Below are 27,318 nucleotides of genomic sequence, written 5' to 3' on the forward strand. Positions count from 1 at the left end.
CTGAAAGGGGAAACAATAGCTAAATCTGTTGGCAACAGTGGCTATATATACTTTTTCCGTAAGAAGGGTGATCATGTAATTTATTGATCAAACCAACACAATTTTGAGGTGGGCACCATTCATAATGAGGCCAGGTCAACAGGCATGAGTTTTAGGACTCTCCTAAACCAAGCAGGGCATGTGGTTACCTGAGCCATTCAAACTTTACTTCAGACCACCCTTCATCACCCCCTTAGAATAGTTAAGACGGACCACCCTTACTCCCTTAGAATAGCTGAGATGCTGAAGAAAACATGACACAATTCTAAGTGTGTCAGATCCCTATTATCTGTATGATGAAAGAAAAACTACAGGAAGATATTTTTGTGTTTTCAGAAAAAATAACCTGCAAGGAAGAGTTCAGAGCCTTATCTGCTGTAGTACCTTTAGTTTATACTGCATAGGATTATTTTCTTAGTTACTGGTGTAACTAAGAAAACTAATTTGTAAAATTCAGTTTTAGGGCTATTGCATTCGTTATTAAGAAAAGCACTGTTGGTGAATGGAGGAAAATAAACTTAGTTCAAAGGCCTAGCTCTCTCACTGAGTAATTCTTTGTCAACACACTCAAATTTCACAGCTTCTGCTCAGCAGTGGTGAAGTCACACTGGAGTTTGTTGCTTCCTTCCTAGTTTAGGGTAGGATGAAATTATGCCAACTTTTCTTATTAGCCAAGCCACTGAGTCTGGGTAAGAGATGTTTCTCATTGCATCTCTTAGCAGGTACTTGCAGATTCCATTTTTACAACAAGAACTGTCAAAGCTAATTTTTAAAAAGTCATCACAGTCAAGAAGACTACCTATAGTATTATGATATAGGAAAAAATCCTCATGATTAGGGGAATTTTGAAAGTCAGTAGCACTTTGTAGTTACACATTTTGCATTTGGTACCTGATGGTGTCTCCTTGGTGTTTTGATTTTGATACCTGTGACTCTTTTAGATATTGATGAGTGTGTTGAAGACCCAGAGATCTGTGCGTTGGGCACTTGCAGTAACACTGAAGGCAGCTTCAAATGTCTGTGTCCAGACGGGTTCTCTTTGTCCTCCACTGGAAGAAGGTGCCAAGGTAAGTGCCCTTGAAGGCTTTAGACTTCGTTATCCTATGTTTATTTGCTGTGGTTTTATTTTTAAAACATGGCAAAGCTTTGATTCTTTGTGAATGAGAAGATGGAGAGATTTTATTCACCCAGAGGTCTAATGATTACCACATGTCAGAAGGTTCATTTTTACTTTCAAGGTTAAACACTCATCCATCAAATTATGTTTGCTTGTGCAACAACTGTCCTGGCACTAGACGTCTCTCCTCCTAAGAACACAGATGCTGATAGGTCAGTGAGTGGGTGTCCGCCATGAGCCACTGAATATGGCAAAGCCTGGAAGATCAGCCATCAGCGTCATAGTGTCTACCTCTGAAGAGGTAACCTGGATAAATATGGGCCCAAACTTGGACTTCCAGGCTGAAAAGTTCAGATTAACCCACATGTTCCCAGGATGTAGTGCACATCCCTTATATCACAAGTTTTCTAAGAAAACAAAAATAAATTTGAACTGACTAGGATTCTTGGTAGGCCATAGTCTGTTTGCAGGAACAATACATGTGCACTTTAAGGAAAAAAATAAAAAGGGACCCTGAACTTAAGCATAACACAGTGTTCTGTGTCCCAGAAAACTGTTTAGATTTTACCTAACAATGCAATTGTGTGTGTCTATCTACTTTTACAAACTAGTTTAATGAATTCAGTACAAAAACACACATACACATACAAACACACATATTTCTCTTCCTCCACCCCACCCCAGTGTGTGTTTCTTTATTTCCAAATGAGAGGCAGTGGATATCATTTAAGATTCTAACAATTGTGTTTGAAGTCTCAGCCCTGCCATTTCTAGCCTAGGGCAGTGGTTCTCAAACTTTTTGAAGTCGGGGCACATTTAAAATCCTACAAATAATTGTAGGTGCACTAAATGCAAATTTCTGAGAAATATGTTATAATAATTAAGTCAAATATTAAAGAAAATAATATAAAGTCCAAGCGTGCTTTTATGGTAATTAAACAAAATAAATGCGACAAAATTAAATTTTTTCTGCCATTAAAAAACATTTTTATGTTACATTTTTTGAGTTATGCTTTTTAGAATTTGTAAAAAAGAGGGGTTAAAAAATTAAAAAATGACAAAAACATTATCTTTATATATATATAGATACATTCTTAGTAAGATTTAGTAAATTCAGCAGGTCCTGGCACAAATGTGTTGTTTTTTCATTCTTGTGTTTATGAGAAACATGAGCCTGATGTGTCCTAGCGATTTCTTCAATGTTTGGGCATATATTTGAAAGGCAAACTCTCATTTCCTCATCAATACATTGAAGAATTCTCTTTTTACTCTTAATTGTGTTGAGTGCAGAAAACTCCCACCATATATATCATCTTAACTTTACAGCAAACAAAGGATAGAAGAAACTTGCCTCCAGTCTTTCTGGGGAACATGGGGGGTAGTGTAAACAATCCAGCACCACAGCTTGACAGCCTTTTGCAACCTAATCAGGCAAGTGAGGTGGGAGGTTGGGCAGACTGTCATCTTACAGCCAATTCCCCACACCTCAGTCCTCCAAAAATCTAAACTCCCAAAACCCTGTTGGTTTTTTGGTCTCTGAATTTCTCTGGAATACCATAGGGTGCACCTGGAAATCTCCTAGGGTGCACCAGTGCACCCTGGCACACACTTTGAGAACCACTGGCCTAGGGCAAGACATTTAATCTTTTGTAAATTCAGTTTTTCCATTTTAAACAACAATAGTAATACCTGCCCAACCAGTCTTATTGAGCATGTGACAAAAATTTGTTAGTTTCTGAGTCCTTCATAGACTCTTGTTGTTATTTTAATTGATTAACTTTTTACTTTACAACTAGCCCTTTAGTTACCCAGTATTGAAAAGGGAGGAAGGGGAGAGTTGAGGATTCTGTGGTTGGTGTGATCCTATCAGTATCTATCAGAGGCCTACGTGGATTTCAAGGTTGTGGGCGAAGTGGTGCTGGATTCAAGCAGATACTTGGGTCAGTCTCTATGGTACAGACCAGCCAGATCAATTTTATGGTAACTTCTTCCCCCTGTTTTTTGTGTGCCTTTGGCTTGGCCTGAGTTTGGAAAGAAAGCAGTGAGAAACCAGGTGTGAATCCGCTGATGTGGCAGGCCAGAAGCAACTCATAGGCTATTAATTCAATTTGCACTGGCCTGTCACAGAGCAAGCTAACACTGTAGGAAGACTCGGCCCAGCTGGGAGCGGCCCTGCCACATGCGCAGCTCCAACAGGCAGAGCCAGAGCTGAGGAATGCAAGCAGGGAAAGTAACTGTTGTAGTTCTGATGAAATTTCAAGGGTCATTAAGGGCTCTTTGCAGATGGACTGGTAAACAGGCATGCTAGTGAGCCCTAGTTAAAGTACGTGGGCAAGCCCTCTTCTCTTTCCCAATGCAAGGCCACCTCTGATTAATAAACCAATTTTAGAGAATCACCACGAGCAAATGGAAATCTCCTACAGAGCATATATTGTTCTTGAGACAGGGAGTTAAGACCTGGGTTTTTCTTATGAAATGATAAATTAAGTCAGGCTTCTATTACCCATGACATGATAAAATTCTGCAGAACTTCAGATAATGTTTGGAATGAACAAATGGGATGAATCCTGGCACCTGAAGGTGACATGTAAATGAACCACTCCCACTTACAAAGTTTGGTAGAGGGAATTGCATAGACTCACCCTAAACTTCGTGTGTTTGAGCCTCTGTGTGATGCCTGAATTCTTTTAGGGGGTGAGTTTTTGGAGTGATGTTGGGGAGACTGGACTCTGGGGAACAGGGTAAGTGATAAAAGGAAGAGAGAGTGGAAATTTTAACAAACTTGTATTAGGACATGCAGGGCCTGGTTTCAAAGAAAAATTACAAACTGGAAGACAGAGGAAGGAATTAAGTTTTAATATATTTGTTGAGACATTTTGGTGAGTAATCACTAATTTATATCTTAAGACAGTTGTAGACATAAATAATCAAAACAGGACCAATAAACGCAAAACTTTGTATGTGACATTGAAATTGAAGAATTAAAGCAAATCAAAAGGTGCCCTTCAGGAAACATTAGCTTATTAAATATTGCAGCTTCTTAACAAAACAAACGTTTGGTTGGCAGACATGTTGCAAGACAAGGTCTGGCTTTTACTTGCTCTTGACCCCCTGAAGAGCAGGCGACTGAAGGGTGCCTGTGAGGTCCTAGCCATAACAGGTGTGGAGGTGAAAGAGAAACTGGGGAGACAACTTATCTGGAAAAGTTGGTGATAGAAATTAAACAAGTTCATTGGGAAAGCCAACTGAATGTGATTTACCAGAGCCTGGTGAGTCAGATAAACAGGCAGATAGACAGTTTTACTTTAGTCATGAAAAATTTTCTGAATAGTGTGGTGAAGGCTGAGACGTAGGGTGAGTGGAGGAGGGTGTGGGGTGATAAATGGTGGTGGATGCAGACTTGAGTTGAGGGGCTAACCACGCAATGTGGTGCACCAAGACGTGTTGTAGAAGTGAGCACTTGACACCTATATAATTATGTTAGCCGGTGTCACCCCAATAAATTCAATTTAAAAAGTCTTGCTGCTATGATCTTTGGCAACTCAGTTATTCTTACATTGTCTCATTTGTCATGAAATAAAAGCTGGTGAAATTGTCTTAACAGAAAATGCACAGGTGACTGACTATGAGAGAACACTACCTGAGATTGGAAGACGGTGACAGGAGACGGCTGAGCTGATCAAAAATTAAAAAAAGGGGGAATTGTACAAAATGGATACAAAAGCATTCTTTTAAAACCTGCAGATTTTGCCTCTGTAACTTGAGAGGGGTTTGCAAGGCTTTGAAAGTCAAGTTTGAGGGAAAACACACTCCAGGCTCTGGGATGAGCTCACTTTTTAGAATCACCCAACTCGCTCTATAAGAAATGGAAAAGTCAGTGGCCAAAATTATGTCAAACAATGTTGGAAAATTTTTTAGGAATTAAATCCCATATTCCACGTTGGAGTCACCAAGAAATAATCAATATTAAAGAAATATATTCCTTGAGAAGAGGACTACTCTCCCTCTCATTTACTTATCTCCCTGCTGGGCTCCTTTTTTTCCTTCCCTCACTTTGTTAAGCTAAACAAGCTTCTCTGTGTGTGTGTGTGTGTGTGTGTGCGTGTGTGTGTGTGTGTGTGTGTGTGTGTGTGTGTAAATCCTGCAGAAAGCTCCACATACGTTTTGTAGACAGCCACTGCATGAGTAGCAGCTTTAGTAAATGACCATTGTGTTGTATTCTTGCCAGTCCACAAAATCGCCACATCTGTATGTGCTTTATGCCTGGAATCTAAGGTTTTATTTTGGTTCCCAGGTTTAAGGGACACATACAATAGAGGGAGAGTTGACTTGGGGTGGTGAACACACAATGCAATATACAGATGATGTATTGTAGAATTGTACACCTGCCTTGCTCTATAAGAAGCAGTTGTTTCATTTTATTAACCAATATCATCCCAATAAATTCAACAGGAAACTTTTTTAAAGAAAAGAATAAAAGGGACACAGAATAAACAGCATAGTATGATACCACAATAACTACTAGAACTGGGTGGTCTACCTTCACCTAATGTGCTTGCTAAATGTAATCTAAAACATGAGTAAGCAGAGTTATCAGTGAAGGGAGCTTGTGAATGATTCTGACTCGGGTTGTGCCCATCCTGAAGTCACTGATGATGCCAGTTTTGAAACATGACGGTGTTCGTCTTTTTATTCACATCAGGTGATATTGGAAAATGGGCTAAAATAAGAAATAATATGTTATAAGTCACATAGATTTGTCCGTCAGGTCTCATCATAGAAGATACCTATGACTTTAAAGATCTCAACTCAGTGATTCTTGCCACCACTTAAGGAGTATTACTGTAGTAATAAGAAGAGAACCCATTTAACAGGATGGCTTGTTTCTTATTAACTGTTATGCATTAACGATGTAGTAAAAAAGCAACTAAAGGGTCTCTTGAATTATGCTGCAGATTTACGAATGAGCTACTGTTATGCGAAGTTTGAAGGAGGAAAGTGTTCATCACCCAAATCCAGAAATCACTCTAAACAAGAATGCTGCTGTGCCCTGAAGGGAGAAGGTTGGGGAGATCCCTGTGAGCTGTGCCCCACTGAACCCGACGGTATGCTCTGCATTGCTCTTTGGGCCATTCACGGTGCACACTGGTCGTGAAATAATTAAGACCATGGGCCTTCAGGAAAATAAGACGATTTAATTTCATTGTAAGTCTAATGAAAATGTTTATTAAAATTATTTTATGTCAGGAGCTAGGTAGTTATTTTCTTCTCAACAACGTTATGGATTGGAGCTGCCCATGTAGTAGACACACCTCTGGGAGCTCTGGGAGCCTTGTTACCTGTCTCCGGTTTCTGGGCTTGTCTTGTTCATTGTGTCTCAATATCTGTAGCATGTGGCAGTCTGACCACCACATAATGCTTGGGTAGGAGCCTGTAGCTGTTGCCACTGGTCTGTGTTTTAACGATTGTGTCTCTCCACCACAGAGGCCTTCCGCCAAATCTGTCCCTACGGAAGCGGGATCATCGTGGGACCTGACGATTCAGCAGTTGGTGAGTGGCATGTGCTAGATAGAGTCTCCGCATTTCTAAACATCAACCCTCTAGCCTCTTCCTTGCTGGTTTTCAGATGTTCTTATTTCTTTACATCTATCTTCAAAAATTAAGCTCTATTTCTTTGTCTTTTCATTTAGATACCAATTGTGTTATTGTGTTGTATTTGCAATATTGTGTTATAATAAATATTTCTTAGATTAAGCACTGATATGATTATAATTTACCTCTGTTATTCACTGTTTTTTTCTTCTTCTTCTTTGCTTAAGATATGGATGAGTGCAAAGAGCCTGATGTCTGTAAACACGGGCAGTGCATCAACACGGATGGCTCCTATCGTTGCGAGTGCCCCTTTGGTTACATTCTGGAAGGGAATGAATGTGTGGGTGAGTAACAAAGCGATTTCATCCACTGGGATGTTACAAATTAAAATTTTAGCTATATAATATTCACATGAGAAAGTATAAGTACCAGGATGGAACAGAGATAAGTTTTGTTCCTTCATTTATGTATTGTTCATCTAGCATCTAGCTGAGGCCCCACTGTGTATCAGGCATTCTATTAGGCTCTGAGGCTATAGTAATGAATCATGACAACATGGTCCTTCCTGGCATGGGCCTTAACTCCAATGGGGAAGATAGACTCTGAACAGATTTAACAAAATAATGGAAAGGACAATACTATAAAGAAAATCTTTCTGAAATTTAAAGAAAAAGAAAGTAATGGCATAATCTTAGTCTCTCAATATATAAAGCACAACATTTACCCAGATTTTATTACACTTAGTAAAATGAGACGCTATGTACCCAGTGTAATTCCTCTTGTTTTAACCGTCTTATTAAAAAAGAAGGGCTTTTATGGCTGACCTTGGACCTCTTAATCCACTCTAGCGCCAATCCAAACCTGAATTCATAATGGCATACATGCTAAGAGTTGTGTGCATTAGCAAGTGTTCGTTCCACACAAGGAATCAGGGCATGAGGATTTCAGCTGCAGTGGTGGCCATGAGAACTGAATCTAGTTCGTCAGGCCTTAGAAAGTAATGTTATGCAGATGGACTCATTATTTCTAATCACCTCATGGCTCTACAAATAAGTGATATTGTGGTCTTTATTAACTTGAAGAAGATATAATATTTGCGACAGTGAAATACAGTTTCACAGCAGAACAAAAGCAAAGTTGTCAATCTTTTCCCTTTGGCATCTTCAATTAGTGCTACTATGGATGTGGTTATGAGCCTCCTCACTCAGGGTCTCTCTACCATATTATCTTGTCTTCATTTTGTAAATTCAGAACTCAGCGTTAAGACAGAACCCTTGATGATAGCCCATTACTTTTCTGTGCCTTGCAGAGCTAAAACACAATATTATTTCTCCAATTTTTTTCTCCAAAGGAAGATATTTTTCCCAAGAGATGTTTCAGAATGAGGATGCTAGGTGGATGGGTTAGGAGGCATATATATATTTGGGACCGCTTTAGTAAGACTTGTTCTCTCTCCACAGTTACTTAGAGAGATCGTACTCTAGACATATTTCTTTCTAGACTTTCTTCTGCCTAATATAAACCGTTTGGTTTCAACAGAATCAACAGAATCTATTTGAATCTTGATTTTAATCCAGTGTATTAGTTTTGCTTAACTTCTCTTCTTTTATTTTGTGTAAGTTTAGTCTTCTATTTTATACCTGGCAAAGATCCATTCTCTTTAAGGCTTTTTAGAGAGTGATGTAATGTAAGGCCAAGTACACTAGATGTATTTCTAGCTTTAAATAAGTGAAAGCTTTTGACGAATGAGACAAGCATTGTTTTAACCCTTTGAGCATCTATCCCCAGTAGAAGATTTACTTCTTTGTGGTGTGGGAGGCTGGAGGACTTCATGGAGCAGAGCAGTATGAGGGCTAGAAGCCTAGGTACTGCCACTGCCACTGCCACTGAGCAAGTCAAATTTTACAACTACAGACCTGTGGGTATAAGACATGTGCACCCCTTCTTTACATGGACAGAATGAGAATAAAATAAGAAATACAGATCAAAGCACTCTGATAGAATGAAAAATACTACCTGAGTCCAAGCAGTTTTCTCTCAAGTCATCATGTTTTGAATACTCCTGGTCATTTGCAGATACTGATGAATGCTCTGTGGGCAATCCTTGCGGAAATGGAACGTGCAAGAATGTCATTGGAGGTTTTGAATGCACCTGTGAGGAGGGATTTGAGCCTGGTCCAATGATGACTTGTGAAGGTAAGCCTCTTAAATGCAGGCTAGTTGGTGACACATTCTGATCTTGGAGATGACAGTTGGTTGATTATAATTTTTAGTAGGAAATACCACTCAGGATATATATCATAGGATAAAGAACATCTGGATCTAATGGGCCATTCCATCATTTCTTCTCTGCATGGCCTCCTTTCTGCAGGGATTATCTGGAAAAGATACAGGTGACTTATGGCCTAAGTTATACTGCAGATCATGCAGAGTTCTTGGTGGCGTCTCCCCATTACTCACATTTGGATACAACTCTTGTCTTGTTTACTGCCTTATTTCTTATATTCCTTGTTCCCCCTTTTTAAAATTTTCATCTCTATGCTCCCTTTTTTTTTTCTTCTTTTTCTTTTCTATTCATAGAAATAGTTGCACACTGAGATAACCACCAACATTCTGCAACTATCATGGTGAAAGAGATTGCCTATATAGGCATCTGCCAGTATGCCTGGGAGAATGTATGGAGAGGAAGAAGAGGGAGGGAGTATCTAGAAGAGTGGTTCTCAAAGGGTGGTCTCTGGAACAGCTACATCAGCATCCCCTGTGAACTTGTTAGGAACTCAAATTTTTAGGCCATACATCCGACCTCCTGAATCGGCAACACTAAGCAGCCATCCAGGTGATTCTGATGGATTCTCAAGTTGAGAACCAGTGGTCCAAGAAAAGGATGAAAGGGAGATGAAGGGAGAGGGTAAGGTTGGTATTAAAATGAACTCTTCGTTAGAGATACAACCCATCAATACCCACTGTGGAAGTTGCGGGTGAATCTTTCAAGACGGTGAGTAAATCATGTTCTGGGATCTCACTGATGATCTCAGTTGGCATTAGTGGCCACAGGGAGAAACATGATGATCAAGATGGTCTGATTTAACCCTGATTTTCCAAAACACATTCTGATGGTTTCAAACTATGAGATCTACAGAAATCACTTTAATCTTCTAACAGAAAAGTCATTCCCATCTGTTTAAGGCTCTAACGTGAGCCTTGTAACAAAGTATTTCTGTAAGTATACAATAATTCAGAACACTGTTTGCTTGGGCCTAAGAATCACTGTTATTTCATAGGAGCCTCTTTACATGAGGAAAGGGAAGTGGTTACAATTTTGGAGGGGTCTGCTTCTGTTCTGACAATGGTTGACTTGATAGTTACTGTTTTGGCTGAATGGGGTAAAACTGATCACTGCTCCATGTGACTTTGGAGGTGGCAAGGGATCAACTTGAGGCTTTAGAACCAGAATATTAGAAAGGCACCCTCTAAATAGAGTGACCTATAATTTTCATCCACCTAAACAATGATTCATAATTATGTAAGAACAAGCGTAAACTGGGACTATGCTGAATCAGGATGCATGGTCATCCTACTTATATCAATTATTAAATAACTGATTCATTTTATAATTCCCTGAAAACCAAAGACTGCTTAGTCCATCCCTATTTATAACAATGAAGCATTTCAACTTTTGGTCAAAGTTGATTCCTCTTTTTTTTTTTATTGATACCCATGATCCATTGTTTTCTTACTACCTGTGCTGCAGATATAAACGAGTGTGCTCAGAATCCTCTGCTCTGTGCTTTCCGATGTGTGAACACTTATGGGTCATATGAATGCAAATGTCCTGCTGGATACGTTCTGAGAGAAGACAGGAGGATGTGTAAAGGTGAGACATCCACATTCAAGGCCATCCAAGCCAGGGAGCTCTAATACTATCTATAATGGGAAATGTCCCTCTAAAGCTTCCAACAGTAGAGTAGGGCTGGGCATTGGGGAACACGGCTGTACCCCATGAACAGTGTGAAGGTTATCATTGCTACCTTTCCTAGTAAAGGGTAGCTTGAGGCATCAAACTGAGTGGAGGGCTGCACTGCAGGTCCTTTTCAGTTCCCTCTGTGTTGCATGCCAGCTGTGCTCCAAATGTGAAGCTATAAAGAAGAGAAGACATTTCCTCACATTCAAGAAATTCAATATGAAGAGATTGAGACAGAGATATTCAACTCATTAAAAAGTATTAAAAATCATGCATCCTGCTTTTGAAGAGGTTATCAGTTAGTTAGGGGGGGCAATTTCTTCAAGTTCCTAGGTGGTTAGAAGACTTTGCCTTCTTAAGAGGCCACGGAGCCCAATAGTGCAAAAGAAAATAGATTACTTACTACTATTTTACATGTAAAAAAAACAAGCAGTTGATGCAGCTTCTTTTATAAATTTGTGGTTGCACATTCTTTCCAGATGAGGATGAGTGTGAAGAAGGGAAGCATGACTGTGCTGAAAAACAAATGGAATGCAAGAACCTCATTGGCACATACTTGTGCATCTGTGGCCCCGGGTACCAGCGGAGGCCTGACGGAGAAGGCTGCGTGGGTAAGAGGATCCCTGCAGGAGGAGCCTTGAGGAAGTCAGAAGGGACAAGGGATTTTTACTTACTGATTTTTGAAAGAGAGGGAGAGAGAGAAATATTAATTTGTGGTTCCACTTACTCATGCACTCATTGGTGGATTCTTGTATGTGCTGTGACTGGGGATTAAACCCACAACCTTGACTTATTAGGGCTAACTGAACACTCTGACTAACTAAAATACCCAGAAAGGGCTGGGCACTGTGTTCTTTGCCGGAGCCTTTGCCTCTCTTAACCCCACGTCAAGTGGAGGTTCCCTGCCTCTTGATTGTCCATGAATTCCATAGCTTTGTTATTTTCTTCCTCTGAGCTGGCCTTTGCCTACTTTCTCAGTCCATTTTGCTGCTAAAATTGGAATATTAGGTGTTTTCTCTATTTTCTTCTTTAATTTTTTTGTACTCCTTTGTTTTGGGGTCAGTTCTCCTTACTGCCTCGGAATGGCTCCCTAATTGATGCAACTTTGCTACTAGTACCCTGACATTGAGTTCTAATCAGAGGACCCTTGGAACTAGGGACATCACTAAACCAGGGGATCTACCTTCAGAGAATCTGGTTTGTTTACAGTGGGTTTTTATAATGTGGAACCAGCATTAAAAACCACAGCTTTCGACTAGGGGTTGGCGAACCACAGCGTCAGGTTCAAATCCAGCCTGCCAGTCACCACCTGTTTTTGTAAATAGATTCATATGGGAACATAGTTATAACCATTCACTTACTATTGTCCATTGCTGCTTTCGTGCCAAGGTGGCAGAGCAGAGTGGAGCCATTGCAACGGAGACCATGTAGCCTGCAAAACCTGACATTTACTATACACTGTATAGTTATACTATAATATTACTATTACTTACAGGAAGTTTTCTGACCACAGCTCTAGGCAAAAAAAAATACAGGAGGAAATTATCAGAAAACTCCTTCATGCATCCTTTTCCTTTTTAATAATCAGTGACATTAGAAAATGTATTTTATGTTGTCAAGAATCTTAAGAACCTCACTCTTCCCTTACTTTGTAAGATACAGAGTAGACATGTAGTGATTAAAGAGCAGACTTTAAACACACAGAAAAAATATGTGGATTAATGGTCACACACTGGATCTCCTCAGATCTGTGGTTCTGATTCTCAGTGGCACATTGGAATCACTTGGAGAACTCAGGTTCCACATCCAATTAAATCAAGATGTTCTGATTTAATTGGTCTGGGTATTGAGAACTTTACAGATGTCACCTTTCAGCTCTCTGCCTCTCTTCCTGAGGTCTCTGCCTTCAGGGTATAGAGCTATTCTCAGTGGGACATACCTAGGCAAATTATTTATGATCTTTCTTGGTAATCATCAGACAGTTCTAAGAATTTCCAGATACTTTAATGCTTTTCTCTAAACTTGAGAGACTGACTTATAATTTATTATTATTATTATTATTATTATTATTATTATTTGTGACAGAGACAGAGAGAGGGATAGGTAGAGACAGACAGACAGGAAGGGAGAGAGATGAGAAACATCAATTCTTCATTGCTCCACCATAGTTGTTCATTGATTGCTTTCTCATATGTCCCTTGACTGGGGGGGCTCCAGCAGACCGAGTGACCCCTTGCTCAAACCAGATGAGCCCGCACTCAAGCTGGCGACTTTCGGGTTTCGAACCTGGGTCCTCCACATCCCAGTCTGATGCTCTATCCACTGCGCCACCGCCTGGTCAGGCTATTATTTCTTAGTAACATTGTTGAAGTATTATAATAAACATAATATATGTGTGTGTGTGTATCAATATTTATTGATTTTAGGGAGGGGGGAAGGGAGAGAGAGACAGGAGCATCAATCTGTTCTTGTATGAGCCCTGACCAGAGATCAAATCAGCAACCTCTATACTTTGGGTCAATGCTCTAACTAACTGAGCTATTTGGCGAGGGCAAACATAATCTATACTGAATTGGAAGATTAGTCTAGACAAACTCCCTTAAGACACAACTGACTATTGCAGATATTATTCTAATAAAGTATTGCAATATTTCTTTACATACGATGATATCATCTATGTCTTAAATATATAAAAATGCCATCAATTATGTTGTTAAGGAGCAGAGGCACACACAGAGATGTATGTATTTGCTTGTATGGGTGCAATTCAACTCTGAGAGGGCATATTAGAAACCGGCAGTAACACAGTTGACTCCTCGGAGAAGAGTTTAGTGGCTGTGGGATAAAGAGAAGGGGTAAGTTTTGCTGAATATGAACTAGTCCCTTTTGCATTTGGAACCATGGGAATAGCTTACCTAGTATTCACAAACTAAATTTTTTTTAAAAAGGAAGGATCCATTTTTGTACAAAGTGGCCAAATGATGCCTCTTTTTTTCATTCCTTCAATGAAACTACACAGACGAGAATGAATGTCAGACCAAGCCCGGGATCTGTGAGAATGGTCGCTGCCTCAACACCCGGGGGAGCTACACCTGTGAGTGCAACGACGGCTTCACAGCCAGCCCCGCCCAGGATGAGTGCCTTGGTGAGTCCAGACAGCGGGATGCTTCTGTCGCCCCGGCCCTCACTGGGACGCTTTAGACCCAGTATGAAATGAGAGAGATTGTCTAAATCTGAAGAAAGGTTAAAAATGTTCATGCTTTGGAGATGACTCAGTGGCTGTCCTGTTGTGCTTAGTGGCACCCTGCAGCTAAATTCTTCCTTTGCTAATTGCATCACTGAGTCATTGGTTTGGAATTCCTTCCTTGGCTGCTTTGGTGCTCAGGATGTTTCCACGTGTTTCTCTGCTTCTCCCTCACTGTAGCATGACCGTCCCCACTCCCGCCCCCATCTCTGGAAGGAGATAGACTTGTAACCTGTCTAGACCAGTGCTCTTCTGCCTACTTACTGACTCTCTTGTTTGTTTCCTCAGATGCCATCCTTTCTCTCTCCCTGCAGTTTCGAGCTTTCCCTTCTCGCTCCTTCTCACCCAGGGTAAAGTGTTTCATCCCTTTTGGGTTTCACTTCTGACCAAATTTTTGATAGCTTGCTATGCTCATGAAATGTCCTAAGATCCTCATGTTAACATCCTTGCCCTGCAGACAACCGGGAAGGGTACTGCTTCACAGAGGTGCTGCAGAACATGTGTCAGATCGGCTCGAGCAACAGGAACCCCGTCACCAAGTCTGAATGCTGCTGTGATGGAGGCAGAGGCTGGGGTCCCCACTGTGAGATCTGCCCTTTCCAGGGCACGGTGGCTTTCAAAAAGCTCTGCCCCCATGGCCGAGGATTTATGACCAATGGAGCAGGTACTTCATTCAGTCCAAAAATACTTGCAGGGTTGTTTGTTTGTTTGTTTTATGAAAAACAGATGAGAATGTGGACTCTATGAACTTTGGCTGAGTTGCTCAGTTGAGGTGGACACAAGTTCTTCATTATGGTGTTTGAGACATTCAAGTCTGTCTTGCCATAGTGGCCGGGGTCTTCCTGATTGAATTGTGTATGCTGAGGTTCCTGCCTTTGCATTACAAGAAATCTTCAACTTTTTAATTTTTTTTATTTATTTATTTTTACAGAGACAGAGAGAGTGATAGACAGGGACAGACAAACAGACATGGAGAGATGAGAAGCATCAATCATTAGTTTTTCGTTGCGTGTTGCAACACCTTAATTGTTCATTGACTGCCCTCTCATACGTGCCTTGACCGTGGGACCTTCAGCAGACCGAGTAACCCCTTGCTTGAGCCAGTGACTTTGGGCTCAAGCTAGTGAGCTTTTGTTCAAACCAGATGAGCCCTCGCTCAAGCTGGTGACCTTGGGGTCTTGAACCTGAGTCTTCCGCATCCCAGTCCGACGCTCCATCCACTGCGCCACTGCCCTGTCAGGCATCTTCAACTTTTTAAACAGAAGTTTGTTATAGGTGTTGTTGGTCCTCTGAATGTGATTTTTAGATAAACCTTGAAATAAACGTTCATTAAATTCCTGAACTAGTATAGCAATATGCACTTTAACTCTTAAAATTGACTGAAATATACTGCATGAAAGTATAAACAAGACTGATTTTTTTTTAATTACCTCTGAAAAAGCACAATTGTATTAACGTGAGAGGGATGAGAAGGCTTCAGGGTATCTGAGGCAGCTCAGAAGAAGACTTTCAGGCCTAGCAACAGTAACTACAATTGTTTTTGGTTTCATAAAAGAGAGGAGAGAGACATTTTGAGTTCCTTGGGGGGGGGGGTTGTAAAGGGAAGGGAAGAGAAGATTAAGTAGGATTTGTGTTCACGTTAGAAAGAGGCGGTTAAAGGTAAAATAACATAATTGGATGTGCTAAAAGATAGAAGTGGCTAGATTAGATGGGGTGGCCAAAACAAATTTATGACTCTTTGGAGGATAAAATGAAATGGTGGAGACGACTCATTTTTTGAGACCAATGGGTGTATCCTAAATTGCATTTCAGAGTGAACTTGAGAAATTCAGGAAAAATATTAGCTGTTGGTATAAAATGGTTAGTTGGCAATCAAAAGCTAGGAACTCACTTGGTATTGGCCCCCCACCAAGCAGTAAAGCCATAGATGGGTCAAGATTAGGGAGGACATTGGCTTTAATGCTCAACAGTATGTATGGATCAAATATTTCTCTCTTGGTGGAGCAGTGAGTGAGGGTCCCTCTTCCTTAGCAGGAAACAAATCATGCAGGCCAGTAGTCTATTCCAGAGCTCTGTCCCTTACTAACGGGGTGAAGTTTAGTTCAATTTCACCCATATTATACAATTTTCTATTTTGGGGGGATTCACTTTAAACACAACAAAAAGAATAGGGAAAAAAAGCTTTTCTTCTTATTTTGAACATACAATATTAGAAAAAAATGGGATTTCCTTGTCAGAAGGATCCACTGCTGTGCTTCATTTATGGGGTGTCCACAGGAAAGTTTGTTGACCTGAGATGGTGCACAGGGGCTGTGTGTCTGGATGAGGGTGTTGTTCTGTGGGCCCGGAGGAGGAAAAGAGTATCAATTTAGAAGGAAATTATTGTTAAAGTTTTCTCCTAGCCTGATTAGTTTACCACTACAGTCTGATAAAGTTAATTCTTTGCCTCAATAGAGTTACCATTATATGTAAAATGTATGCTGTCATCCCTTCGGTTGAATTTCTTAGGTCCATAATATAGTAACATAGCTTATTAGTACTTACACTAAAGTGACCCCTACATATTAATGTAGTTCATTTTAATGCCTTTTATATTTTAATTTGTTTATTAAATTGCAGATATTGATGAGTGCAAGGTTATCCATGACGTTTGCCGAAATGGGGAATGTGTCAATGACAGAGGGTCATATCACTGTATTTGTAAAACTGGCTACACTCCAGATATAACTGGAACTGCCTGTGTAGGTAAGTATTCTATTCCTTATGGTTTACTAACCCAATTAGAAATTATAGATTATGGCAAAAAAATAAAATCCTCACACTAAAAAAAAAAAAAATCTAAAAAGCCTAATTAATTTTATAGGAAAACATAAAGACAAGGATCAAAGACTACACAGAGTTTACTTTTTCTTTTCCCCAAACAAAAATTCTGTGTTAGACCTTGTGCATTATTTTGATGGCAGTCACACGGTATCTCTTTAATCACAGATCTGAACGAGTGCAACCAGGCTCCCAAACCCTGCAATTTTATCTGCAAAAACACAGAAGGGAGTTACCAGTGCTCCTGCCCGAAGGGCTACATTCTGCAGGAGGATGGAAGGAGCTGCAAAGGTAAAGTCCCATGTGCTTTCACCCACACACCTGCATCTTGGGCGCAAGGTTGCTGAAAGACCCTCTCTATAGGCAAGAGCTGCTTCCCTGGGGTTAGTTCCTCCATGAGAGCCCCCTGTGCTGGAGGGAAGGTGAGGGCGATGGCAGGCAACCAGTGGCAGTGCCAGCCTCCCTGCCTGCCCCGTGGGCATCGGTGGGGGGCATCCCTGAGGGCCTCGGAGACAGCAGGACCAGTGCTGCAAGGCTCGGGGTGTGGCAGATCTCTTATTGATCACTTTCTTTCTGCTTTCTATTTATTGCATTTATGTAGTTAGACTGCTCAACAACTAAATAGCCTAACAGAGTCCAGTCTCATACTGATCAGTGTCATGATCCCAGAGGATATTGTGTCTAAGTAAGTGAGTACTTTGTTTAGGTTTTTGTTCTGCAACATAGGACCATTCCTCCAGGAGCTTATATGAGACACAAATATCATAAAGAATTAAGAAACAGTCAACATCTATGCAGAAATCCCTCCTCCACTGAGAATGTTAACAAAATTCTGTTGATGTAAATGTACTCCTGTAAACAACTTCCTCAATGATAAGAACTTCATATATTGAGTAAATGGCACAAGTGAGTTATAACTTAAGAACAATTTGGAAAATGAGGGATTTGGAAAAGGTAGACCAGATGGCAGAAAAAGAGAGCATTCTGCCATGAAGCCTTGGAGGAGAGAGAAAGGAAATAAAGGAAGTTCAATGGTGGGATGGAGTGCAAGTGGAGAGCAGAGGGAAACAGGCCCTCAATCCCTCCCTGTGTTTTCTGGAAGGGGGAGAGTTCAGAAGCTAGTGATACAGAATAGATAATGGGCAATGGCCTGAGGTTGTCCTGTGCAGCACAGGTTTTGTATAATCCAGTTATTTGCAGGAGAGGGAGTTGAGAGACCTGTTCAATTCTGACTGTCTTAAGTGAAGAGCATTCATAGCTTTGTTCTTCTCAGGAATAAAACGTGCTTTTTATCTCTGCTTCACAGTGAATTCTGATCAGTGTGAGGCTCTAACTCAGAGCCATAACTTTTTCAGGTAAATGGGAAAACAAAGTCAAGGGATAAATTTCTCTCTGCAATAAGCAAAACAATTTGTAGTGCTTTTCTAACCCATGGGGGCAGAAAATACCCAAAATTTTATAACAATTAGGAGATGAGACATGAAAATTAAATGTATACTAGTAATTAAGCTCTTACACAGAGTATTAAAAGCGTCAGTAATGTTCTTTTTATGGCTTTAGGAATGCACAAAGCAGCGCTATGATTTTTTTTCAGTTCTACTTACTAGTCCCTTTCTCCTATTTTTCTCATAAGGTCTACATTCTTCTACATTCTTGGTAGATAGGACTAGATTTCTAAATGAGTGATGCAGATACCTATACTGTTGAAATTGAGAGGAAAGAGACTAGAAGGATAGCCCCAGGGGGAACGTGGGACCAGCACTTCCCAGAGAGATGGGTCCAGAGAAGAGAGAGAAATGATATTGTTGGAAGTGAGAACAGTGAGTGTTGCTGTTCTGCATGTGTCGCAGCTATAAAATAGTGTTGGAAGAAATCACTGACTTGTCTTCACCTGTTCGCAAGTGAGCTTCAGCAAGTGTGGATGGTGCTTTAGAAAGTCCCTGGAATCATAGAGAGGAAAGGGCCCCCTGCTGGCAGCAGGCACACAGCTGTCAATAATGCAAAAACCAGAAAAGCAGAAACAGTGACCCCCAGTAGTGGAAAGAGCGTGGGACTGGCTCCATGTTAAGAGAAGTCAGCAGAGCACCGGGAGAAATATGGGGAGTTCGTACGCTTTAGGTCCACTCCAGATATTATCTAGACAGAAACTGGCACTGTGCTGTAGCTCTAAGCACAACTCTGTGCAGGGATAAAAGATTATATGAAAGAGAGGAGAGAAAGAGGGAGGAAGGGGGGAGGGAGGAAAGAATGGAAAGGAAAGAAAAGGAAAGAAAAAACGGAAAGAGGGGTCCTGAATTCACAGCGATTTTTTTAAATTAAAATTTAACTAAAAATTGGAACACACTTCGTATCTCCTGACATTATTAATGGCAGCGGAGTTGAGGATGAGCATTGAAGTTCCGATGAGGGAAGAGGCCTGGTCCGAGCGGGGGATTTTATTGAGACGTGGGGAGTAATGTTGGATAAATACTGTAGACAATTTTAAAAAGTGCTCTTAGCTTATCGGAATGAGTATTTTCCTTTCCTTTTTTCCTTCCTGATTGCTCAATTCTGTTTTATCCAAAGGAGGATCTCTAAACAAAGAAGTCATTTTTGTTGGGTTTGGTTTGGTTGGGTTGGGTTGGGCTGGGTTGATCATCTCATTTGAGCAGAATAAAAACAGCAAATGGAAAAGAATTAAGTGAACAAATTTCCAGCCTTAGCATTTCTTTTTATGTTTCTCTTGAATAGATCTTTTCAGTCCTCTGGAAATTTTTGAGAATCCCTTGTCTTTTATCTCATTTTATAATTTATTTAAAGTCTTATAACTTATCTGAAATTTCTTTCCTGAGGAATGTCTTTAACTAAAAGGAAGTAGGTTTTCCTTGGATCCCCCAAAGAGCTACATTTTTTTCACCTGAACTGAGACCACGTTTTATCATTCAAACCCTTACCTCCTGGGTTCCTCCCAGCCATTTGCTGCGGCTCCGTTCTGGCCGGGGTCACTTGAGACATAGAAATGAAAACTCAGTACTTCTTGCTGGGGTGGCTTCCAGGTACCTGTGCTGTCAGCTCGACTCCAATGCCCATTTACATTCTCTTGTAGATCTTGATGAGTGTGCAACGAAGCAGCACAACTGCCAGTTCCTGTGTGTTAACACCATCGGCAGCTTCACGTGCAAATGTCCGCCTGGCTTCACCCAACACCACACTGCCTGCATCGGTACGTGGAGAGGAAAAGCCCCCTAAGGGAGGTAGCTGTTCCTTTAAGAGCTGCTGCTGCTGAAAGAGGACAAAAACTGAGTACATGGATGTGTGTGCGTGTGTGTGAACATGTACATGTGAACAGTTACAGGCCTTTTTTGGCCTTTTCCAAGTGAATCATCCCTCTCTCTTCCTTTCAAATAACACAAAGAGAGCTTTGGGGGATTTTAACTGCCCCTTCGCCCACACTGTCTCTTACAGATAACAATGAATGCACTTCTGACATCAACCTGTGTGGGTCGAAGGGCATTTGTCAGAATACCCCCGGGAGCTTCACCTGTGAGTGCCAGCGGGGATTCTCACTTGATCAGAGCGGTGCCAGCTGTGAAGGTGGGTGCGGCCCTCAGCTGGATCCAGCTGCTGGGTCCTTGTGAGGCCTGTGTGACTGTCAGTACCTTGTCATCTCCTGTATGTGATGTCACAGCTGGGGATGGGGGTGGGGGTGGGGCACCAGACTGAAGGTGGAGATATTTTGCCTGGTTTGCCCAGGTCCCACGCCTGAGAGATCCCGTCTCCTGTTCTCAGGCTCGATTGTGTCTCTAACAGGTGCCTTTTCTGGGTTTCTCTGCCCACTTAATAATTTAATCTAATAACGAATGACCCAGTAAAAAAATAAAATAGCTAGATTCCTAAATTTTGTTCATTAGTTTTCTGGTCACTGAATTCAGAGTCATAAAAGGATTCCCCCAATGCAGATTAAACGCATAAGGAATAACTCTTCTGAAAATATATAATTAAAACTTTAAATCACTTTTTAGTATTTTACCTTTATATTAACACTTTTTTGGCTTCTAATTCTGGCACAAGGAAGCAAGTATAAATAATTTACACAACTAACCCATGAGGTGCCTTTGTGGTTTGCATTAATTTCTTCATCATTTTTATTTGTAGGCTTGACCACAAATATCTGAATGTTTTTTTCCTTGGACTTATCAAAACCTCCAGAGTAGATATTCTTAATGTTTTGGATGGTGAAATATTTTTTTTTTAAATAAAGATACAGTAGTTATGGGAATGTAAAATACAGCATAGGAAATATAGTCAGTGATATTGTAATAACTGCATATGTTGTCATTTGGGTTCCAGACTGAACGGGGTGATCACGTCATGAGTTATAGACATATCTAATTGACTGTATTGTCCACCTAAGACTAATATAATATTGTATGTCAGCTGTACTTGAAAAGGAAGTTTTAAAAATATATAGCTCAGAAAACCAACAACAACAACAAAAAAAAACGCATAGGATAATTGGTTGGGGGTCAGATTTTATATTAAAATGGCCTTAGAGTTGAGCGTGCATGTCCACGTTGCTTCAGAGAATGCCTCTGAGACAAGTAGGACTGTGACTCACCGGCGCCTGGGCCCCCTTTTCCAGATGTGGACGAGTGCGAAGGGAACCACCGCTGCCAGCACGGCTGCCAGAACATCATCGGGGGCTACCGGTGCAGCTGCCCCCAGGGCTACCTCCAGCACTACCAGTGGAACCAGTGTGTCGGCAAGTACCTCTCCCCGCGCGGCAGGGTGGCCTGCGCCAAGCTCCTCGGAGGCACTGTGCTGCTTTCTTTCTGAAAACTTCCTTTTGTTAGGAAAGCAACCAATGCTCCTTTAAAATGGCCCTAACCCGACTGAAACCAGAGGGCAGTGATAGCTTTCGCAGAATAGCAAACTAAGAAACAAATATAATGATAGAGGGCGTTTGAAGTGAATTATTCTTCTTAAGTCAACTGTTGACTCCCAGCATCCCCCCTGCCCTTCTGTTGCCTTGCTCGTCCTCAGCCTACCCTTGACTTCTGTTCACATCAGGCTAAAAGAAATCCTACTTGTGCCTGAAAAGTATCAGCCAGCCAGAGGCTACTGTGAGCGACTTTTGGCTTGGAGACGCAGTAGTGGTCACAAGCAGCTCTACCCATCTTTGGGGCAGAGGGCAAGCAGCAGGCACAGCACTTTTTTTTTTTTTTTTTAAGGATTGCTAAACTCTTTTGAAAATTAAGGAAGACCCACAGGCTTTCTCATTAAATTGAAATTATGTCATTTTTGATTGCACAATGTCATGGGAAAATAACTCTTACTTCACATCAGAAAATGTAAACACTGAGTTTAGAGAGACCCTTGATCCATGAAGCAGCCCAAACTCTTTGTTTTCTTGCTGAGGACCCAGAAGCCCAGAGAGTAATCTGTCCTGATACTAGTTCTTTTGTGACACATCTGGAACTAGAGCCCAACTCTTAACTTCCTGGTTTAGGGCTGCCTTCCAAGCATCACAATTACTTGTTTTGTTCACTCTGAAATGATCTGTAGAGCATCACTGCCCGTGTGGTTCTCAGGGAACTTGCTCTAGCTGCCACACTTGGCTCCAGAGTCCTCCTTAGCAAAGACAAGAGAATTCAGGTTTCCGGAGTGGGGGTCGGGTGGGTGGGATGGGGTGCTGGCTCCATACTTTACAACAAATGAATACACGAAGACACATCATTTGGTCTGTTTTTATTTATTAACACTGTGTCTCTCTCATCCGGTTTGATTCCTTCCAAGGCATAGTTTTGCAGAAGTGAGTTGGGTTGGCTAAAATGACCCCAATGCTTAGAAGAGTTTAGGCCGCAAGACTTGTTAACCAACTGTCTAGTTTTAATAAAAATGCTTTCATTATCATCAGCTCAAGAAGGTCGTGAACTTTAATCACCAGGTTCTGACACTGTTCACAGAACTTTCAGAGTGAGTCTGTTGATTGTCTGTACTTACATACTTACTAGGTTTCTTGATGAAATTAGAGCTATGAGGGAAAGGACAAGAGAGGTGAGGTCTACCACTCCAGGGCTTACACTCCCCTTCTTACCTTCAGCCCAGGGACAGTAGAGGTGGCCAGGTCATGCCCTGGTTGCCTGGGGATTCTACTTTGGCCTCATGAAGATGAACTCCTAACTGGGAGTTACAGACTATAAATTGATTAAAAAGCAAGAAGAAGTTTGGGAGTTTTTGATGCCCAAAAGATACCAGTCTAAACTGGGCTCATAATGCTTGAGGATTACAGTTACTCAGAATGAGGGTTGCCTTGGGTCAGAATGGCTTCCCCAGAGTGGTGCAGAGCAGAGTGGAGCGGATGTCTTAGACCAGCCCACTAGGTGGCCTGAAGTTTCCTCTCAGAAGATGTATAGCAGGGGTCCCCAAACTACGGCCCACGGGCCACATGTGGCCCCCTGAGGCCATTTATCCGGCCCCCGCCATACTTTGGAAGGGGCACCTCTTTCACTGGTGGTCAGTGAGAGGAGCACATTGACCATCCCATTAACCAAAAGCAGGCCCATAGTTCCCATTGAAATACTAGTCAGTTTGTTGATTTAAATTTACTTGTTCTAAAAAAAAAAAAAAATTTACTTGTTCTTTATTTTAAATATTGTATTTGTTCCCTTTTTTTTTTTTTTTTTAACTTTAAAATAAGAGATGTGCAGTGTGCATAGGGATTTGTACATAATTTTTTTTTTATAGTCCGGCCCTCCAATGGTCTGAGGGACAGTGAACTGACCCCCTGTGTAAAAAGTTTGGGGGCCTCTGATGTATAGGGTGGGGATCAGGGGCCACTGGAGTTCATTGCTTTCTAAGAAATACCAAACTGCCAGCTGACGGTGGAGTTGACCCATTTTGACCTAGAGAAAATGAGTAAAGCAAAGGCCATCCTACATTTTGGAATTGTCCTAGTGCTTCTGCTTTCAGGCCACAGCTGACACACACTATGCAAGCTAAAGGCTGAAACCATTGATTTTAGAGGACAGGATGGGTAGATTTCTATCTGCTTCTATGGAGTAATTTTGGAGGCTCTGGCTGTTTCAATAAAAGCAGAATTGTCTCTTTCTATAAAAAGGACACAATTCTCACCAATTTAAGTACCCACTTAAAGAATAAAACAAAGATTTCTGAGTGTAGAAGAATTATTTATGGAGCCATTTGCTCCAGGGTGTACAGGATGTAAAAGGTCAGGGAAAGTGCAAGGCATGTTAAACAAATCGTGGTGTTTGTCTATTGACAGAAAAGGGTGAGTGTACAAACAGAGTATTTTCGAGCTATCAACATTGGACGCTGGCCCGTTCATGCTCCACTCTACCCTACCTTTCCAAACCAGATAAGCAAGTTTAATTTAAACTTTATTAGATTCTCTAGAAGGAAAAGAAATGTAAGGTAAATAGAAAAGAAATGTAAGGTAAATAGAAAAGGGGGAAAGTTTATAACCGGAACAGATATTTATAGGAACACAGATAGATACACAAAGTTAAAAAGAATCTTCGAGATGATCTAGTCTGACCTTCTTCCTAATATATAAACCTCCTATCTCCCTGGTCATCTAAGTTGGACTTAAATACCACCTTGAGGGGTACTTACTTTCTCCCGAGGTAGGTCAATCTATGTATAAAAATTTTAATTTTTAGAAATGTGTTTTTCATAGAAAATGAACTTTTTCTCTCTCTAACTTCTATTAGTCCTATTTTTGCCTCTTAAAAAAACACACACACACACAATAAATCTAAGCTCTATATTGACAGGGCTTTCCCCACTTATACCTATGCCTTAGAATTTTATCAGTCATAGTCCCAACAGGAAACAAATGGCTGAGCCTAACCAAAAGCACATGACAAGGGAGAGGAGCCTGTCGATAATCCATACAGGTTAGCCTCCTGGGACCAAGAGTAGGTGGGAAGTCTGGAGATGGACATGGAGGGGCAAGGAGGAGACATCTAGTCCAGAGATATTCTCTGCACCCAGGTGAACACCCTCGGTTCTTCCTTCACTCTTTGGTACCCACAGTCTCCATTGGTCTCTATAGCACACCTCATCTCTAATTTAAAATACGGGGAAAAGAACACAGGCAATGGCATAGTTCATTATTTCTGTTCTAGGAACCTTGGAGCCTAAGTGACCTTGAGTAAGTACTTGAGAATTCTTGGATATAAAGGATCTTCAAACAGACTCAGAGAGCTTGGCATGGAGTCATAGCAGTCACATCACTGCGTGGCTTTCTTATTGTGTATCCACTCCTCTCTGAAACCACACACAGGAAAGATGGAGGGAAAGAGAGAAAGAGGGAAAGAAGGAAGGGAGAGAGAGAGGGAGGGAAGGAGGAAGGAAGGGAAGTAGGGAGGGAGGGGGAGGGAGGGAGAGAGGGAAGGAAATATGAATATTATATATATATGTATATGTACAAACACACTACCCTCAGCATTTTTACCCACCTGTTTTCCTAATTTAGAAAACAGATTTTTTTTTTTTGCTTTTTTTTTTTTTTTTCCTTTTTCTGAAGCTGGAAACAGGGAGAGACAGTCAGACAGACTCCCGCATGCGCCCGACCGGGATCCACCCGGCACGCCCACCAGGGGCGATGCTCTGCCCATCCTGGGCGTCGCCATGTTGCGACCAGAGCCACTCTAGCGCCTGGGGCAGAGGCAAAGGAGCCATCCCCAGCGCCCGGGCCATCTTTGCTCCAATGGAGCCTTGGCTTCGGGAGGGGAAGAGAGAGACAGAGAGGAAGGCGCGGCGGAGGGGTGGAGAAGCAAATGGGCGCTTCTCCTGTGTGCCCTGGCCGGGAATTGAACCTGGGTCCTCCGCACGCTAGGCTGACAAAACAGATATTTTCTTAGAAACAATTATGTTCTTTATAAATGAATGAGCAACATTTGTGAGAATTAAAGTTTTCTGATCCTGGCTGGGTGAATAGAGCATCGTCCTGCCACACCAAGGTCGCGGGTTTGATATCGGGTCAGGGCATGTACAAGAAGCTACCAATGAGGGCATAACTAACAGGAACAACTAAGTGGAAAAACAAGTTGATGCTTCTCTCTCTTTCTCTCTCTGTCTCCCCCCACCTCTCAAATCAATGGAAAAATTAGAAAGGAAAAAAGAATTAAAGTTTTCTATATGTAGAAAACTTACCATATGCAAATATGGTAAAACTAATTAAAAGAGAAAGGAAGTCCCAGCTGAAGAGGAGGTAAGTGTCTTGAGAAACAGTGCAGTGTAAAGGAAAGCACGTGGCCCTTGCAGTCAGACAGACCTGGGTGTGCGTCTGCCCTGTGGGTGCTGCTGCTGGCAGACCCCGAGGGGCTTTCTGAGCATCACTTCCTTCATCTATACAGCAGGGGCTCTAATATCTATCTCCCGTGATTGTTAGGAAGGTAAGGTATATTAATGTGAAGCCCCTAGAATCCCACTTGTCATACAGCAGGATCTAATAAATAGTAATTACCTTTACCCTCCTCCCTTTCATTGGAAGAAGTATTTGCTAAGTGAAGAGAAACCCAATCTACCTGTATTAAAGTGAACCAATGCCTGAAAATGGACTGTGGCAATTAACAACTGTCTTAACGGCAAGTTTCCAACCTGCTCTACAGAGAGGCAGGTTTAAAAATATACTGGAGATTTTTTTAAAAAGTCAAAATAATGAGAAGCTAGAAGTTTCTCCCTTCCAGAAAGGGAGAAACTTTCTGGATTTCTGATTTTTAAAAGTTTCTGGATTTCTGATTTTTAAAAGTTATATATTTTTTTCTTTGCTTATTACTATCAGACTTGGCAGGTCCCTGTGGGTAGCCAGTCTGCACCATCTGTCTCTCTTGTGGGTTTTCCAGAATTATTGCTTGCGAAGTTTGCACGAATCTCTTCCAGCCATGCTTGGCTTTCGACAAGGCCCAGACTCTCTGGGTGGGAGGCTGGTTTGGATAGGAGGGGGGCCATTCAGAGACAGGAGCAGACATACCGGAAGGTACTATTCATCTCCAGGACAAGCACCAAGGGGCTTTTGCAGATTTTTGAAAAGGAAGTCCATGTGGGGAAGGCATTTCCACAGGATGTCAGCCCTTGCCAGTCCTGCACATCCTGCAAAAGGAGGACTGGGAAAGCAACCTCCAGGAATACGGCTGGTCTTTGCTTTGGAGATAATCATCCAGTTGCACCGAGAACTGCATGGTTCCTTCCCTCCCACCCTAAGCCCTGAACCTCAGCTATTAACTAGCCCCATGTTCTTCGTGAAATGCTCGCGTGGAGCAGAACAGACTGCTGTTGGCTCAGATGAAAATTGGAGTCTGTCAGTCCTCAGAATGCCATCCTCTAATGTGCTCCACCTGGTGCGCTTGACCTTGTAGACCACATTTGTTCACCACATGGCAAAAGTCCACATCTATTTCCATATCTCTCTCTCTTTTTCCTCTCCTCGTCCCAGCCACTGTTACCTGCCTTACCTTCTTGAGAGCCTAGCTGAGGGCCAGCTGGCCAGCAACACATGGCCTGGCCCAGACACCTCAATCAAACAAACCTCTGGCTCAC

At 41.6% G+C, this 27,318-nt stretch overlaps 1 protein-coding gene across 1 annotated transcript in view; it reads left to right on the plus strand.

Moving 5' to 3' along the window:
• The window catches only part of FBN1 (fibrillin 1), a 252,149-nt gene that overhangs the window by 217,617 nt on the left and 7,214 nt on the right, over positions 1 to 27,318 (plus strand). Inside the window, exons 50-63 of the mRNA XM_066276475.1 lie at positions 981 to 1,106; positions 6,112 to 6,261; positions 6,641 to 6,706; positions 6,976 to 7,092; positions 8,825 to 8,944; positions 10,500 to 10,622; positions 11,189 to 11,320; positions 13,729 to 13,854; positions 14,411 to 14,617; positions 16,573 to 16,698; positions 16,942 to 17,064; positions 19,859 to 19,975; positions 20,218 to 20,346; positions 21,395 to 21,514. Coding sequence (XP_066132572.1) covers positions 981 to 1,106; positions 6,112 to 6,261; positions 6,641 to 6,706; positions 6,976 to 7,092; positions 8,825 to 8,944; positions 10,500 to 10,622; positions 11,189 to 11,320; positions 13,729 to 13,854; positions 14,411 to 14,617; positions 16,573 to 16,698; positions 16,942 to 17,064; positions 19,859 to 19,975; positions 20,218 to 20,346; positions 21,395 to 21,514 — 1,782 coding nt within the window. The remainder of the gene's footprint in view (positions 1 to 980; positions 1,107 to 6,111; positions 6,262 to 6,640; positions 6,707 to 6,975; positions 7,093 to 8,824; positions 8,945 to 10,499; positions 10,623 to 11,188; positions 11,321 to 13,728; positions 13,855 to 14,410; positions 14,618 to 16,572; positions 16,699 to 16,941; positions 17,065 to 19,858; positions 19,976 to 20,217; positions 20,347 to 21,394; positions 21,515 to 27,318) is intronic.

This window comes from Saccopteryx bilineata, chromosome 4 (assembly GCF_036850765.1).
Source record: "Saccopteryx bilineata isolate mSacBil1 chromosome 4, mSacBil1_pri_phased_curated, whole genome shotgun sequence".
In the NCBI taxonomy this organism is placed as follows: Eukaryota; Metazoa; Chordata; class Mammalia; order Chiroptera; family Emballonuridae; genus Saccopteryx; species Saccopteryx bilineata.